At 48.2% G+C, this 16,395-nt stretch overlaps 7 protein-coding genes across 7 annotated transcripts; 4 read left to right on the top strand and 3 right to left on the bottom strand.

The window, feature by feature from the left end:
* Positions 1-23: 23 nt before the first annotated feature.
* On the bottom strand, positions 24-2,580 carry F4813DRAFT_363382 (uncharacterized protein). Its single transcript, XM_049243698.1, has 2 exons — positions 2,037-2,580; positions 24-1,982 (listed from the first exon to the last, which is right to left on the bottom strand). The coding sequence occupies exons 1-2, from the start codon at positions 2,179-2,181 to the stop codon at positions 178-180; spliced, it is 1,950 nt and encodes a 649-aa protein (XP_049098447.1). The 5' UTR covers positions 2,182-2,580; the 3' UTR covers positions 24-177.
* Positions 2,581-3,627: 1,047 nt separating this feature from the next.
* On the top strand, positions 3,628-7,415 carry F4813DRAFT_363381 (2-oxoglutarate dehydrogenase-like protein). The gene is made up of 2 exons (XM_049243697.1): positions 3,628-6,471; positions 6,526-7,415. The coding sequence occupies exons 1-2, from the start codon at positions 3,894-3,896 to the stop codon at positions 7,068-7,070; spliced, it is 3,123 nt and encodes a 1,040-aa protein (XP_049098446.1). The 5' UTR covers positions 3,628-3,893; the 3' UTR covers positions 7,071-7,415.
* Positions 7,144-7,669, top strand: F4813DRAFT_126379 (uncharacterized protein). Its single transcript, XM_049238659.1, has one exon. The coding sequence runs from the start codon at positions 7,232-7,234 to the stop codon at positions 7,550-7,552; it is 321 nt and encodes a 106-aa protein (XP_049098445.1). The 5' UTR covers positions 7,144-7,231; the 3' UTR covers positions 7,553-7,669.
* F4813DRAFT_126380 (uracil permease) lies at positions 7,670-9,891 on the top strand. Its single transcript, XM_049238660.1, has 4 exons — positions 7,670-7,921; positions 8,036-8,202; positions 8,318-8,800; positions 8,875-9,891. Exons 1-4 carry the CDS (start codon positions 7,786-7,788, stop codon positions 9,769-9,771), a joined length of 1,683 nt encoding a protein of 560 aa, XP_049098444.1. The 5' UTR covers positions 7,670-7,785; the 3' UTR covers positions 9,772-9,891.
* F4813DRAFT_397389 (cytidine deaminase-like protein) lies at positions 9,715-10,703 on the bottom strand (the record flags this gene model as incomplete). The annotated part of the gene is made up of 3 exons (XM_049247939.1): positions 9,715-10,424; positions 10,495-10,561; positions 10,641-10,703. The coding sequence occupies 3 exons, from the start codon at positions 10,701-10,703 to the stop codon at positions 10,012-10,014; spliced, it is 543 nt and encodes a 180-aa protein (XP_049098443.1). The 3' UTR covers positions 9,715-10,011.
* Positions 10,704-10,914: 211 nt separating this feature from the next.
* Positions 10,915-12,295, top strand: F4813DRAFT_381365 (Clavaminate synthase-like protein; the record flags this gene model as incomplete). Its single annotated transcript, XM_049245665.1, has 5 exons — positions 10,915-10,987; positions 11,038-11,219; positions 11,278-11,697; positions 11,761-11,881; positions 11,952-12,295. The coding sequence occupies 5 exons, from the start codon at positions 10,915-10,917 to the stop codon at positions 12,293-12,295; spliced, it is 1,140 nt and encodes a 379-aa protein (XP_049098442.1).
* A 325-nt stretch (positions 12,296-12,620) lies between these two features.
* Positions 12,621-16,122, bottom strand: F4813DRAFT_381364 (LCM-domain-containing protein; the record flags this gene model as incomplete). The annotated part of the gene is made up of 7 exons (XM_049245664.1): positions 12,621-12,743; positions 12,837-13,163; positions 13,217-13,507; positions 13,559-15,294; positions 15,347-15,708; positions 15,760-15,980; positions 16,039-16,122. 7 exons carry the CDS (start codon positions 16,120-16,122, stop codon positions 12,621-12,623), a joined length of 3,144 nt encoding a protein of 1,047 aa, XP_049098441.1.
* Positions 16,123-16,395: the final 273 nt, after the last annotated feature.

The following is a 16,395-nucleotide window of genomic DNA, read 5'->3' as shown; positions in this document are numbered from 1 at the left end:
ATACTTTTATGGAACCGCCTTAATTATAAAGAACATGTTATTAATCGTCGTTTGAAAGACTGGTTGGTATCATACTATAGGTAATTACGGAGGCTAGCCCGTTACGAGAACATGTTTCATGCAATCCCTTTTCCCCATCTAACCCAAATTGAACGCCCCAATGCCTATGCAATTCCCTCACCGCTCCGTGCTGACCTGGATGCCCTCGGCAGCCAGTGCTCTCTGATAATCGGCTATGGCCTTATCTAGAGATTGTATCGTCGGCTCCATGAGCTTAAGAACCGCTTCCTTACCGCCACGAACAGACTTGGAATTGAACTTGATCTTTCTCTTGGTCTGTTCGTAAATTCGTATAATCTCATCCTTTCTCTTCTTGATTTGCGCTTCTCGCGCCGCCTCGGCCTCTGCCGCAACCGCAGCTATCCTGTCTTTAGATCGCTTAAGAGCTTCGGCTAAATATCCAAGCTCGATAGCCCGATCCGGGTCACCAGATAGGAACGTCGACCAGAATTGGTGCAGGAACTCTATGGTAGTAGCGTGGGTTAAACTGCAAGAATGTGCGATGTCCGCGGGCAATCCCATGGGTGAAGCTTCATCCGAGTCGTGACCGAATAATTGAGAGCGCCTCTGCCCCATACTCTCGAGGATTTGTTTTTGCGCACTCTTTCGCGATGCTCGTGACCCTACATGAGGAATCCTCCCACCCTCGTCTTCGCTGTCACTGTCGTCGTTGATACCTAATGAAGCGTGAAGATCGACCCCCCCAGCACTATACGTGTTCAGGCTTCTCACATCGCCTTGTATATCCTTGAGCACTTCCGATGGGTTTTGCTTCGCATACACCGCTGTCGTTTCGGAGATGGTGCCGGTCTCGTTCGAGGAAAAGAACCTGCTTTGTTCTTTGATATTTAGAATTATGCGGTTCTCTTCAACATCTCCCCGCAGATCGCGTAGGGCGAGTTCTCGATAACTGTCGTCATCTAACTCTGCCTGCTGGGTAGAGTCATGTTCGAACGATACAACAGTACTCAGCAGCTTTTCGCTGATGCTGTTTAATGTTTGAATGATGGGAACATCTTTTCTTCCCCTTGGTCGCATCTCGACATCCTTCCGGTTGCCGCTCCTAAAACCACCCTGGTTCTCTTCGTTGCCTTCTATATCAATGATGTGAGGCACATGCTGCGCTAGGAACTTGCTGTTGAAGGCTTTGATGTCGTCATATTCATCATATTTGTCGAATATTTTATCAGGTGGCTCTAAATCTGTGACGCGTTCTCCCCTTAGTTTTTTCGATAACTTGCTGAGGAAGAACCTCATCCAAAACTTATCCTGCTCTAGGGGCGGCACGTTCTCATTGTATATGCGTTTAACGAGAGGGTGCTGGCTAAAAATCATCTGCATCTGCTCGACACTGAACTTCAGTTTTAATTCACTGGGTTTGTCTGGATCTGTGCTCTGCTGTACGGTAGGCCGCACTTGGGCCAAGACATTGTAGGGTCCTTTCTTCTGGCTATTCTCAATAGCATAGGCTCGGAGCAGATTGATCCTCGCGGTCCAGAATTGTGTGTTAAATGTAGCATCTGATATGGAGTCGGGCTTCATCTTGCGACCTTCCATGTACATCTGAGAGAGGTTGCGATCCGCCTTCATAAGCGATTGCTGTAGCGCAATATCGCTCTTTAAAGCATCGTCGTCGAACAAACGCGCTGCTGCTGACTTGGATACAGCAGTATTAGCAAATGTCATAGACGCCGAGCCACTGCCCCCAGTAGATGTCGTAGCTGCTCGCGGGATACTAGGGTCGTTATTCTTAGCCTCAGCGAGAATTTTGGATAAGAGATCTCTGATAACATTGGCTTCTGCTCTTGGATCTGAGGGAGAGTTGAAATGGAAGAGGTAGGCCACCGGCTCAGCATTCTCCGAAGGTTTATCAAATATCTTGAGCATGACCTTGGCAGCGGTATCTGGTGTTTGCTGTAGATCTAGGCAAGAAATGATAAGTCATTAAGAATTATGATTTTTAAGAGAACACTTACTGGTGATATTTGATATCTTTAGAGATATCGTCGGTGCGCCATCTGGTGCAGAGTTCGGGGTCCAGATGACGTTTTTCCGGTCCGGGGTGAGGGTGAGTATGCCGTCTTTTTTCTTGTAGGCAGCAGCACCTGTCGGGATTGCCATCGTATAGGTATGACGAGATAATGAGGACGACAAAGGAGGACTGTTGTCTCGAGATGAAAAAACGGTCAACCGTAGGATATAGTTGTCTTTAAAGACGCTAACTAGATCTTCACCCGACCTTTTAAATGCGTCGGTATTGTGTTGTAGTATTTATGGTATTCCTTTTTAGAATTAATTACTTGATGGATACCGAATGAGAAATGATATAATCAAGAGGTGCCCAAAAATCGGGATGGTAATACTACAATGCATCCATACGGCAAGGCTCCTGCACTAGGCGCTCGTTCTTAGGCTAACCCTGAGATTTCTTGAGTATGTATATTACGTCTTTGTTGTTAAAGTAGTAGGTGAGTTGAGATTCCGACGCGGTTGACCTTGGGATGAAGAGTTCAAGTGCTTGCCATACATACCTGACAAAACGGACTTGTTCCAATGAAGGGCTGTCTACATGTACTTTTGTACCTAATACTCACAATTTGAGGCTGAGGACCCCACATGATAGCAAAAGCCACATTGAGCCTGGCTCAGCATTTGTGATGGGAGATAGGTATGTACCTACCTACGTTGTACTTAAATATCCCGGTATGAATAAGCATTTCAATTGGACATAATATTTCAAGATGTATGTATGTACAGCTCAGTAACCAATATGACAAGGGTTGCTAGCTTCTATGACGGCGTGCCGAAACGACTTCAACTAAATAAATATCTGTAGTATGAGCGGTGTCTTTACCGCATCTTTATGACTCCTACAAGTTTTACGGGTCAACGGGATCTACTATGTAGTGTTAAGTGTAGTGTTCAGTTATTTGGATAGTTTCATATCTCCTAAGCACGAACTCCACTATCAACGTAGAATGCGCTCATGCGCTCATGAGCTACCTAGTACATACTGTAACAACCTCCAAGCCTTAGCTGAGCCAACTGCCGTCTCGTCCTGTGACACACATTGCGTGGATTAATTAGCGCCTTGATAGCAAGCCTCGCGGATGGAATGTATGCTGTGTGATTGTTCTATGTATAAAAAATGTGTGATATCGTATAAGTGCAAACCAAGCTATTTGAGCGATTAAAAATGCCTCGATTGTAGAATCTATGTTAAGTGTTGTTTAAGAGAAAAAAGTCTAGGTTACCAAAGCCTCGGTGGTTTTTAGGATTTTTTTACGGCAAGAATCGGGCCTTTCTACCGAATTAAAACGTCAGGATTGAAGCCGCCGCCCTAAACCAGCCTAACCCAACTGTGTTCCAGAAGCCGAATTTAGCCTATAAATTCAAGTTTAACGTTTAACTGCATACAGCGACAGCCGAACAATACGGGCTATAAACATATATAGTACTGTTTAATCGTATAGTCGGCATTACCGGGTCTTCTTGGCTCCTAGATCTGCGACCGGGTGACGACAGGGGCAGGGGCAGTCGCAGTTCGCTACGTTTTTCATTTTCTCCATCCGAACTTGGGGAGCATGACCATTCCCAGTCTATCCCAGTTTCTTTCCTCCAGCACCTCAACTCACTAAAGGTACTGTTCAAACCTAGACTTACTCCGCCGCTCCTTAATCTCTTCTCGAGATAATAGAATCTCGTCCTTTGGTAGGAGTTTAATAAAGTCGTTTGCTGGGGTTTTTACATGCCCGAGTAGACAGCAAGTTTGTCATTTTTCCCTATACGATCCTAATACATTTCTATAGCTGTCGAAGCATCAGCCTGGCGCCATGCTGAGTAGCACCCTCCGATCTTCGAGCAGCCAGCTTCTTAGAGCCAGCTGCCGTACCTCGAAATGTATTTCCCAATCTTCGAGATGTTTCTCCCTTAGCGCCGCTCGTCGTCCTCTCGCCATCGCAGCCCAGAAGAGGTATTCCTCTACCACGACCTCGGCACCCTCTCCTAATGATAACTTCCTATCCGGTAACACTGCCAACTACATCGATGAGATGTATCTGCAGTGGAAAGAGGATCCGGGGAGCGTCCATGTGTCATGGCAGGTCTACTTTAAAAACATGGAGAGTGGCGACATGCCCATCCAGCAAGCTTTCACTCCTCCTCCCACTCTCGTTCCCAATGCGACTGGTGGTGTTGGACCAGCCGTGGGCGTAGGAGTCGGTCACGGCTCTGACGTCACGAATCATCTGAAAGTACAGTTACTAGTTCGCGCGTATCAGGCTCGTGGCCACCACAAGGCCGATATCGACCCTCTTGGCATTCGCAACGAGCCAAGAGGTTCTTCGAATACTAAGATTAAGGAGTTATCCCTCGACCACTACCAGTTTACCGAAAAGGATCTTGATAAGGAGTTCACCCTAGGCCCAGGTATCCTCCCGCGCTTCAAGCGAGAAGGTCGAGACAAGATGACTCTCCGCGAGATCATTGCCGCTTGCGAGAATATCTACTGCGGGTCCTACGGTGTCGAGTTTATTCATATCCCTGATAGGGCTAAATGCGACTGGCTGAGGGAGCGCGTCGAAGTCCCCCAACCCTTTAAGTATTCGATTGACGAGAAGCGCCGAATTCTCGACCGTTTAATCTGGAGTTCCAGCTTCGAATCTTTCTTGGCTACCAAATATCCCAACGATAAGCGATTCGGTCTGGAGGGTTGCGAAACCCTCGTGCCCGGAATGAAGGCGCTTATCGACCGAAGTGTCGACTACGGCGTTAAAGATATTGTCATTGGAATGCCTCACCGTGGTCGTCTTAATGTGCTCAGCAACGTCGTCCGCAAGCCGAATGAGTCCATCTTCAGCGAATTTGCAGGTACCGCTGGTGCTGAAGATGAAGGGTCAGGAGATGTCAAATACCATTTGGGTATGAACTTCGAGCGTCCTACACCCTCTGGCAAGCGAGTTCAGCTTTCTCTCGTGGCCAACCCTTCTCATCTTGAAGCCGAAGACCCAGTCGTTCTGGGAAAGACCAGAGCTATCCAGCACTACAACAATGATGAGACGACGCATCGAACTGCCATGGGCGTATTGCTACACGGTGACGCCGCTTTCGCTGCTCAGGGTATCGTATATGAATGTCTTGGTTTCCACTCCCTCCCGGCCTTCTCAACCGGTGGAACAATCCACTTGGTCGTCAACAACCAGATTGGTTTCACCACTGACCCTCGATTCGCTCGTTCGACCGCGTATTGTACGGATATCGCCAAGGCTATCGATGCGCCTGTCTTCCACGTGAACGCTGACGACGTTGAGGCCGTGAACTTCGTCTGTCAATTGGCCGCGGATTGGCGCGCCGAGTTTCAATCTGATGTCGTTATCGATCTCATCTGCTACCGCAAGCATGGTCACAATGAGACGGACCAACCCTCCTTCACTCAACCCCTGATGTATAAGCGCATCAGTGCCAAGGACCCTCAAATCAACATTTACGTAGAGAAGTTGCTCCAGGACGGTACTTTCACGAAAGAGGACGTTGAAGAGCACAAGCGATGGGTCTGGGGTATGCTGGAAGAAAGCTTTGCCAAGTCTAAAGATTATCAGCCAACATCCAAGGAGTGGACTACATCTGCCTGGAACGGCTTCAAGTCCCCCAAGGAATTGGCGACTGAGGTTCTACCGCACATGTCGACCAGTGTCGATCAGAAGACTCTGGAGCACATTGGGGAGGTCATTGGTTCTACTCCTGAAGACTTCCAGGTTCATCGCAACCTAAAGCGTATCCTGCAAAACCGCACCAAGTCGGTACTCGAGGGTAAGAACATTGACTGGTCGACCGCCGAAGCTCTCGCCTTCGGTTCGCTCGTCACCGAGGGCAATCACGTTCGTATTTCCGGCCAAGACGTAGAGAGAGGTACATTCTCGCAACGGCATTCCGTCTTCCACGACCAAGAAACTGAGAACACATACACACCCCTACAACACGTCAGCAAAGACCAAGGCAAGTTCGTTATCTCTAACTCATCCTTGAGTGAGTATGGTGCTTTAGGGTTCGAGTATGGTTACTCGTTGTCGTCGCCAAATGCGTTGGTTATGTGGGAGGCTCAATTCGGTGACTTTGCCAACAACGCGCAATGTATCATCGACCAGTTTATCGCCTCTGGCGAAGTGAAGTGGATGCAGCGAACCGGTCTAGTCATGTCTCTCCCCCACGGTTATGACGGACAAGGCCCCGAGCATTCTTCTGGCCGTATGGAACGATATTTGCAACTCTGCAACGAGGACCCGCGCGTATACCCGTCCCCGGAAAAGCTCGAGCGCCAGCATCAGGATTGTAACATGCAGATCGCGTACATGACTACGCCTGCTAACCTGTTCCATATTCTTCGCCGACAGATGCACCGACAATTCAGAAAGCGTGAGTTATTCATACGAGATTTACTATGGTGTATATGATTGCTAACTGTTATAGCCCTAATCATCTTCTTCTCCAAGTCGCTACTACGACACCCTCTAGCCCGTTCCAACATCGAGGAATTCACTGGCCCTGATGCTCATTTCAAATGGATTATTCCCGACCCGGAGCACGAAGCTGGTAACATCAAGTCTCCCGAGGAAATCGAACGAGTCATCCTCTGTACCGGTCAGGTGTGGGCAGCGCTTCACAAATACCGCGCCGACAAGAAGATCGACAATGTTGCACTCACTCGAATTGAGCAGCTAAACCCCTTCCCGTGGGAGCAACTCAAGGAGAACCTAGACACCTATAAGAATGCCAAGACCATTGTCTGGGCTCAAGAAGAGCCCCTCAATGCTGGTGCATGGAGCTTTACTCAGCCGCGTATCGAAACACTCCTGAACGAAACTCAATACCACGACCGCAAGCATGTTATGTACGCCGGCCGAAACCCTTCAGCATCGGTTGCCACTGGTCTAAAGGCTGCTCACAAGAAGGAAGAAGAGGAGTTGCTAGAGATGGCGTTCACAGTGACACAGGATAAACTAAAGGGCGAGTAGATGGAAAGGAAACCAAAAAGTAGAGCATTGTCATGAGGACGGGGCGAGCATTGTTATTTTCATGTTTTTGTATTTTATCTTGTGTATAAGGCGGCCTCGGGGACCACAATCGAGGCTACATAGACGGACGGTTGCTAATGGGTTTCCAAGTACCGTAATGGATGATTTTGAACCTTCAAGCCATGTGTATGCTGTGTATGCTGTGTGATTCTTATCCGACGCCGAGCGTAGCAACTGCATATGCACACCATGTATTCCCCGTGCGGAGAATGGGCATCTATCGGACCGGGATGTTCGAGAGAGGTCATTGCTTTGCCGAGTATGATACTATGTACCTACCCAAAGAGAGCTGGGGTAATGATAAGCACCTTGTTTCTCAACCCCGATTTGCCAATGACGGCAACTTGCTTTATCTTGGATATCACACATGTCAGCCCTGTGACGAAATTCCGTTACCTAGCACCAACAAAAAAAAACTGTAATGATACCAGCCACCATGTCTCGGAACGAGATTCGGATGGTTGCTTTTGTAAGATTCAAATATATGAAGAGGTCTCCGCCAACGTAGATGGTCTCACAAGCAGTCTTTAAAGTAAGGCTTGAAGACAAAAGCCGTCTACTTCATATACGTCACCATAGGGTCTAATGGGATAGTATCAATTGGAGCAGCCCGACCATTACGCCAGAGCAAATCCCTCTCAGTGCGATCGTAAGGATGGACTCGTTCACCTTTCGACAGCGAGGCTATGCCATTAAGGAGAAGGCTCGAGCTCGACTGACGGACGGGCATAGCTGGAAATTGCCCAAGCAGACTAGCAGCATTGCCCCGGCTCATATATGGACAAATGCTGGTATGTCTATCTTCATTCCATACTACGTGTATTATTGACAATATATAATATTTATATATTTATATATTCGTATATTTATCTTTATATTTATGTAGCCACTAACCCGCGTAATAGACCAAGATCCCGTCCCAGAGGAGAAGCAGACGTGGACCAAGTGGGCGTTCATCGGCTACTGGTACTCTGACTTGGTGACTATATCGACATGGACTGCTGCCAGTGCTATAATGACGACTGGCTTGACGGCTACTGATGCTGTTCTTATCGTTCTTGTTGCGGCTATAGTATGTATTGCATCTCTTGCTTTATTTAGGAGTCCAGGCTCTCAGAAGAGCCATGTACTCACTCAACACCACGCTGATGTATATCGTGCTTGTAAATATTAATTAACTACCGTAGTGCAACGCGATCCCGACAGTCCTCAACGGTGCCATCGGCGCTGACTTGCACATCCCGTTCCCTATTGCCTGTCGAGCTAGCTACGGTTACTGGCTAAGTTACTTCTGCGTCGTGACGAGAGCCATCCTGGCGCTGTTCTGGTTCGGCGTCCAGAGTGCCAACGGAGGAACCTGTGTGACTGCTATCATCACCGCCATCTGGCCGAGTTACGCGAGACTCCCTAACACACTACCCAAGTCGGCGGGTACCACGAGCCAGGGGCTGCTGAGCTACTTCATATACTGGTGTATCCAGTTTCCCCTGCTCATGATCCCGTCGCATAGGCTGCAATATCTGTTCTGGGCCAAGACGGTGTTAGTCACGCCAATGGCGCTGGCGATGGTCATCTGGATCACGGTGGTGGCCGGTGGTCAGGGGGATTTCTTCTACGCGCCGGCTACGGTGTCTGGGTCTACCAGAGCATGGCTATGGCTATCGAATCTAGTACGTACCTACCTAAGACAAGACAGCCTCAAACATTCATCATATATCTATCCCATCCCACTAACCACCCCCAGACCAGCGTAACAGGCGGCTACTCCACCCTAGCCGTAAACATCCCCGACTTCTCGCGCTTCAGCAAGACGCGCGGCGCCCAGCTCTGGCAACTTCCCTTCATCCCCATCTTCAAGACCGTCGTCGGCGTCTTCGGCATCGTCTCCGCCAGCGCCTCGAAAAAGGTGTACGGCACCGTGTACTGGTCCCCGCTGGAAATCATCGGCCAGTGGCAGGGCTCGCCCGGCGGGAGGGCAGCGGCCTTCTTCGCCGCGGCCATCTGGCTGCTCGCGCAGATCTCGGTGAACATCAGCGCGAACGCCATCTCCTTCGCCAACGACGCCACGTCCCTCGCGCCCAAGTGGCTCAACATCCGCCGCGGCGTGGTGCTGGTGGCGCTGCTGGGCGGCTGGGCTTTGTGTCCGTGGATCATCATCTCGTCGGCCGCGGCGTTTCTGAACTTCATGAGCGCGTATGCCATCTTCATGGCGCCCATTGCGGGCGTTTTGATCTGCGATTACTGGCTTGTCAAGAAGCGCCGGTACGACGTCCCGGCCCTGTATGATCCCGATGGGATTTATCGGTACAGATGGGGCGTGAACTGGCGCGCTCTGGTCCCGACGCTGCTTGTTATCATGCCGCTTCTCCCGGCTTTGGCGAAGAAGGTCACGCCGCAGAATGTGGATATTAGTCAGGGGCTCGTGAACCTGTTTACGTTTAACTGGTTGTATGGGTTTTTCGTGTCGGTTGTTATGTATTACGCTCTGAATTACTTCTTCCCGGACGAGACTACGTTAATACCGAATATGGTTCCTGGAGTTGTTCCGGTTCTACGCGCAGTTAATGCGGATGTGGATGTGGAAAGCGGTTCGGCTCGGGATGAGAAGATGAGGGGGGAGGTGAAAGCAGAGCAGGATTAGGTCTGCTTCAGTTGAGAGTTAATGAATGACATTATAATGTGTGCGTATTGCCTCGTCTATGCTATGGATATAGGGGATATCTATAAAGAAAATAGTTGTATATATCCCAGGAAATATAGGAGCGAACTCGTGTAACCTAGTTGTTTTCATATCCTCCTAATAATACCAACCCAGTAGTAGTTAAATTACGCCAAATATCCAGATCTCCCTACCATAGCCAATAGAGAACCACGATGCAATCTAACCACTATAGCAGTCTACTTCGCGACGTCCGCCTCCTACCCGCGAGCATCCCCGAGGACACGGATACTTAGGGTCATTCTGCCACGCGAACAGCGGATCCGTCTCGTTCGTGAGGACATCAGCAATCAGAGCGCTTGAACTCGGTAGGCCCGACGACCGCCGGAACACCTCCGCGGACGGGATCTGGATCTGGTCCCAGCCACGCTCCACAAGCGTGTCGATCGACGTGCCGTACACATACTCCCTAAACCCGGCGAATCGCACCGCAGACGCGCACATCGGGCAGCTCTCGGCGTTGGTATATAGCGATAAGTCTGCGAAGGCGGCGAGTGCCTCTTTGGGTGAGAGTTTGTACGGCCCCGAAGGGTCTGTTAGGATCTGCGTGCAGTTGTTGATAGCTGCAATTTCTCCTGTAGTCGTGGTTGTGAGTCTTTTTACAGCAAGAAAGAATATATTCGTAATTTGTATATAGGTACGTACCATGAAGCGTCGGGTTTCCGGTTGCGCTCCTGTTGTTGGCGCCTGTACAGACGAGCTTACCGACTATCTATATCCTAGTAATGACGATGTACTAAAGAAGAGAAGATGTCGTTATTGTTCCCTGTTACAAGACATTACACGTTGACCTCCGTTGGAGACCCTCGGCCCGTCTCTTGATACCGTATGCGGTGACTCGTATCAACGGCCATTTCCGATAGATAGCCCATGCATGTTGGACCCTTGGTGATAGAGCGTATCAACGCCGACAACAGACTATATCAATCATTGTCTCCCCCCCTGGACGATTATGTCTCTTATGAATAAATACATGTCATAATATAAGGTAGTTAAATAAATAAAAAATACTTCATAATGTCGCCAAGCGCTACTATTCCAGAGGCGACCTTCACGGTCACGCCGATGAAGAAATCTCCCGACGATAAACATGACTATGGTGCAATCGTCAGTGATATAGACCTGAATGATATCAATGGTAAGCACCACCCCCACCAAGCCATGGCTCGGGTATTCAACATCAGTCAGATATCGACGTCCGCCACCTGGCAGACGCTATCTGGACCCATAAAGTAGTCGTGGTCAAGGGGCAGAAGAACCTCGCGCCGATAAAGCATTGGGAGCTGGTAACGCGCTTCGATCCCAATGCGCCACAAGTTCACTCCCACGGCGATTTGAAGACTTTCAACAGCAAGGGAGGTTTGCTTTCTGTAAGTGACATCGAAGCCCTCTGATATGAGCAAAAGGAAATCCTGAAAGTAAGACAAGAAAACCCTCGAAGTAGTAGGTATACCGGGCGCCGAGAACGTCCGCCTAATCGGAAAGGGCTTCCAAGGCGAAGACCACTATGGCATCAAGAACAAGAACATTACTAGACCGCTCTCCGACGACTGGCATGACAAAGAACTTCCGCAAGAGGAGTTCGAGCAGGGGAACACCCGCTTTCAGCGCTGGCACATGGACGCGCCTCTCTACGGGAGAGATCCGGCGTGGTTTACGACCCTGCGCTGCGTGAAGCGGCCTACCGTGCCTCAAGTCAACATTCGATGGGACGACGGGTCCGGCCTCAGCATGAAGGCTGATCCCGGGCTTACGGCGTTTATTAGTAACGTTCAGATGTACGAGATGATGACGGAGGATGAGAAGAAGATGGCAGATCACAGCTGGGTCGAATATGCACCTCATCCGGTAAGTGATTTATTCTGTAGTTATGAATATTTGGACGGCTAGTAATCGTTGACAATAAAATAGTATATGTGGATCGGCGACTGCAAAGGGAATTCCAACGGGCTTGGTGTTGTCAGCCAGGGCAAAGAAAAGCAGCTCGAGGATCTAGGTGGCTTCGACCCGAAGGATGTAAAAACATATCCCCGTACGTATCAAGGACATGTCGAACCCCCAAACTCCCGCTTTCAGAATGAAATTATTAATTCTCGGTACAGTGGTCTGGGTCAACCCCGTAACAGGCGAGAAAGCCTTCCAAGTCCACGGAATCTGCGCAAGGAAGCTCTTCATCCGCTCGTCTCCTACGGAAGAACCCAGGGTAATCGAAGATCTCGTAGAAATCAGGAAGTTACTAAAGACTATCCAAGAGAGAGTATTGAAGCCGGAGTATATCTTGATTCCGAGTTTAGAAGAAGGGGATATTGTCATGTGGGCCAACTATCAGATGTTTCATACGGCAATCGACTATCCCGACTGGTTTGGTCCACGGACTATGCACCAAGCCAATATTGCCTCATCGGTTGGTCCGGTAGGCCCAATACCGATTCCGGTCCGGACTTGAGGTTTAATATTCAGACGCTGGTAGCGACCCGCTTGGATGTTTTATCTGGGAGCCTCAAGATATCCTATATCTACCTATGTAGCTGGGTATCTATTTCATATACAATGACTCGCCGCTAGATTAATAGGGCTGTTTCGTTGAAGGTGATTATTCAACCTATACTATTAACCTTACGAGTATCATGGTACTCAAGTTTACCACCTTCATTCCTTTTTTATACCTATCGTCGAGTAACCTGAGTTAGGAGTCTCTTCGACATTTCCCATAGTCTTTTAGGTAGCGTTTCAAATGGGCACGTAAACCAATTATAAGATTAGCCGATTCCTCAATCGAGTGCTTTCTGGGCGAGTTCGTCTGCTAAACGCTTGATATAAAAGTCTCGCATATCAGACGGTAGCTTACCGAAGCTGTTTGCGATACGTGCAATATCTTGACGACCCTTTTCGTACTGTAGTGCCTATAGTCAGTTGTGATTACGTGTAAAATAGCTTGACTGATAGAAATGGATAGTAGTATAAATGTATAATAGTTTAGAACTTACAGCTGCAAGGTCCCGGTTTCCGTATACATCCCTTCCGCTTGAGTAACCATTTTCAAGGTTACGGAAGAAGACGTTAACAGCGACCCCTAAGTTGCTCAATGGAGTGGCAGTATGTAGCCAAAGAGGCGGGAGGAAAAGTATATCGCTAGGTTTCAGTACAGCCTCTTGAGGGTGTGTCTCGGCAAGAGAAGGCGACTCAAGTTCGGAAAATACATCAATGCTCGAGCTAGATAAACCTGGTGCAAATGACAGCTTGGTAACATCCGACGGCGGGAATAAGATGAATCTTTTAGAGCCCACGATTTGGCAATATACGTTTGCCATGACCTGGTATAATGTCAGCCAGTTATACTAAACGCCAGACTCGCGATTCCGCTTACGTCGTAATGAAGCCACATATTAACTGGCCCAGTGACCCGCAATACGGAACTGAATTCGTTATATTTTACAAATGAGAGCGCATCGGGTAGTTGGAAATCCTCGGTCAGTTGCGGGAAGTCGGTCTTGATATTAGCCGGCTGATCAGATGGGTGATCTCCTGAAAGGGCACGCAGATATAGCTTTTGGCCATTTGAGATCCCTTGCATAATATCTCCAAATTTCTTCGTGACGTATGCAAAATTCTTGCTGTTAAAATCCATCTTCTGACTATCGGCTTCATGAACAACGACCTAGTGACATGATTAGGTTAGATCATATATGGAACCTGGAATAATCATTACCTCTTTATCAGGGCCAAGCTGTTTTACGATATAGTCTGATGTCCAGGTCTGGGTACAACTTCCTAATTGGCTTGCCTCGAAAACGACAGGTTTTCCAGCCTTTAAAACTGCTGAAAATTCGTCTGCTGTATTGATCTGAAGCCTAGGTATCTCAACCTTCTTTATTGCCTCCCTGTTCAAAGAAGTAGAGGCATGATTCCGTTCTGTCTCTTCCGTAAGTTCGACAATTCTTGAGTGCTTCCATATTCCCCTGTTGCTGTGTGATGTCGGTACCCCGGTAGTAAAGGCCTTAGGGGTGTACCTTAGTGTATAACAGCCCGGATTCCAGAATGTTCCCATGGAGAAGCATGTAGCACCTCCACCCATTACAACCAATTGACCATCGTTGGCTTGCTCGATTGAAACCCCTATAAGTAATGGCCTAGGAGTGACTGCAATTTGACAAGCGGAGACAATTTTATAATGTAGACCGGAGATATCTATAATCAGTACATCAAGATCTCGCGTGACCATGTCGTTTGCGAGGATGCCCCCAATTATAGTCAGATATCCTTCCGGAGAGATAAAGCCAGAGGCACCGTAGCGGTTGATTAGGCCGTCGGGATGGTTGAATTTATGCATCTCCCGTGCTGACGAATTAGGAGGATTTGAAGTCGATAAAGTTGTAAATGAAATTGTAGGCTTGCCATTTTCTGGAAGTACCAAAGCCCATCGCAAAATCTGCTTAGCGATAACACCATCTCGAGAGATGCCACCTACCATGATACCATCAAATTCAATACCATCGTTTGCCGCGGAATTGATTGGTCCTCCAAGACTAGCTAACAGGCTGCCAAAGGCTGGCTCATATTCTGACCCCTGAATCTCGCACTCAATCCAACCCAAGCCTGGTCGATAGAGGAGACACCCATTGAAAATAGTTGATGCGTCAGATTTACCTCCGACTAAAAGAGCGAGGTCCGAATTGCCGAGTCTTGCTATTCCATGCCGGTATAGTGGCATTGGGAGGTCATCCACCCGTTGCCATTTATTGCTTCCTTTATGGAGGAGCCAGCAATCTCGCAGAGCGCTTGCCGGAGAAGTTCTGCCTCCCACCAGGAGGTTTCCATACTCGCCTAAGTTCGTAATAGTATGGCACATGCGACTACTTGGGCCAGTATGATGCGTCTTGACATCTTGTAGAGTTGACTCGCTAACATAGAGGTCATATGACCTTAATCGACTATTCGTCCCAAGTCCGAACGTATTAGATAAGAACTCTTCCCCTAGGTGGTTCTTTAACTTCATCGCAGCGCCAAATCGGCGTTGTCCGCGAGTACCAGAATATTCTCTGAAGTCGGCGTCTAGGGACAATACAGGAGCCTCGGGTCTCTTAAGATCCCTGGAGATGCTGGTAGCCGCTTGGGTTGTTACCGGGTTTGTCTTGGCGATAACCACGCAGTAATGGGCAGCGAAAATTGCAAACTCTTCCCATTCGTCAAAGGGCTCAATCTCGTCGAGCTTTCTCCTCTCGTCTGCCGAAATCCACTGGTCATCAGCCCATATTTGCCAGAGAGTGCTAACGTCGACCTGTGGCCAGCCCCTTTTGACGAAACGATCCCGCTGGGCATTGATATCCGGGTAGGTGAAAACAGATTTTAGAGGAGTTTTCAACTTCTCAAAATGCGCCAGCATCGTCTTTGCAAATGGATGGTCTTCGCCATCTGGAATAATTTGCTCGAGTAGACAGAATTCGGCTAATCTTTTTCAGTCCCTAGTAGTTATGATTGATATATTAGAATAACATACCTTGTCCAAGAGTGCTAGCCCATTGAATGACTGAATTTGCGCCTTCAGTCTCCATATATGTAATAGAGACCTCTGCTACGAACATGAACTCGCAGTGAGCTATATCAACAACAATTGAAAGCGCCCGTTCTATATCGGAGAGATTGCGCAAGTCGCAACCGATCTCGACATACTGGTCGCTCTGCAGTACTACATGGTTTCCCACATTCGTTTTCAGCCCAGTTAACGGGGACCTGAGCTCAGGAGTATCCTGGACGACCCGGCTTTTCTTTTCTATCAAGTCAGGAAAATCAATGTCCACGAATTTGGCATTTTGGCATTTGTTAGGGTATCTAGTCATACACTGCCATGGGAGCACGTCACTACTAAAGATTAGGGACCATATCGAATATAACGGCGAGATATAAACCTACCTTCCACAGCCTAGATTTATGACTACCTTCTTCTTCTCTGAAGGCCTTTCGAGGAATCGACGAACAGCAACATCAATCACATGTAGTCGAATATGATAGCCTCGATTGATCAACGGAGCTCGCCGCTGGAATTTCTTTACGAAGAAACGAAAGAAGTGAGGTTCGTTTGGATAGTAGATACGTTCTACGCTCCTTTTAGATACGATACTGCTGCTGTTTGTCTTGAGGGGCAGATTAGAAAATTAAGATATGTGTATGGAAGGTAGAAACAAGACGCACAGCCATAACCAGATCGTCTAGGGCTCGTTGCTTTGTTGAACGGCCCGGGCCTTGCTGGCCCTTGACTTTGGTGGTAGTAGCCATCATAATCAAAGGAGACACGTGTGAGAGTAATGCTGTAGGTGTGGTTTTGTAAGAGTATGAGTAACGATAGGCCAGTTGAGAGTAAGATAATTATTAAGTGAGCAAATCTTATCAAGTTTGCCTGTAGTTAATCTATCTTTGGATAAGACCGAGATGTATTTTCCCTTTACGTGCATTTAATATACTATTCTTGAATTCGAGGTTCATTTTTAAAAACTCGTCTTTCAAAATATATATCTTAGGTAGGTTAGTTAATAAGAGTTGTCGCATTAC

This window comes from Daldinia decipiens, assembly GCF_022478715.1.
Source record: "Daldinia decipiens strain CBS 113046 unplaced genomic scaffold F4813scaffold_22, whole genome shotgun sequence".
NCBI classification, from domain to species: domain Eukaryota; kingdom Fungi; phylum Ascomycota; class Sordariomycetes; order Xylariales; family Hypoxylaceae; genus Daldinia; species Daldinia decipiens.
The sequence above is the reverse complement of the archived record's forward strand: the minus strand, read 5'-3'. Positions and strand labels throughout refer to the sequence as shown.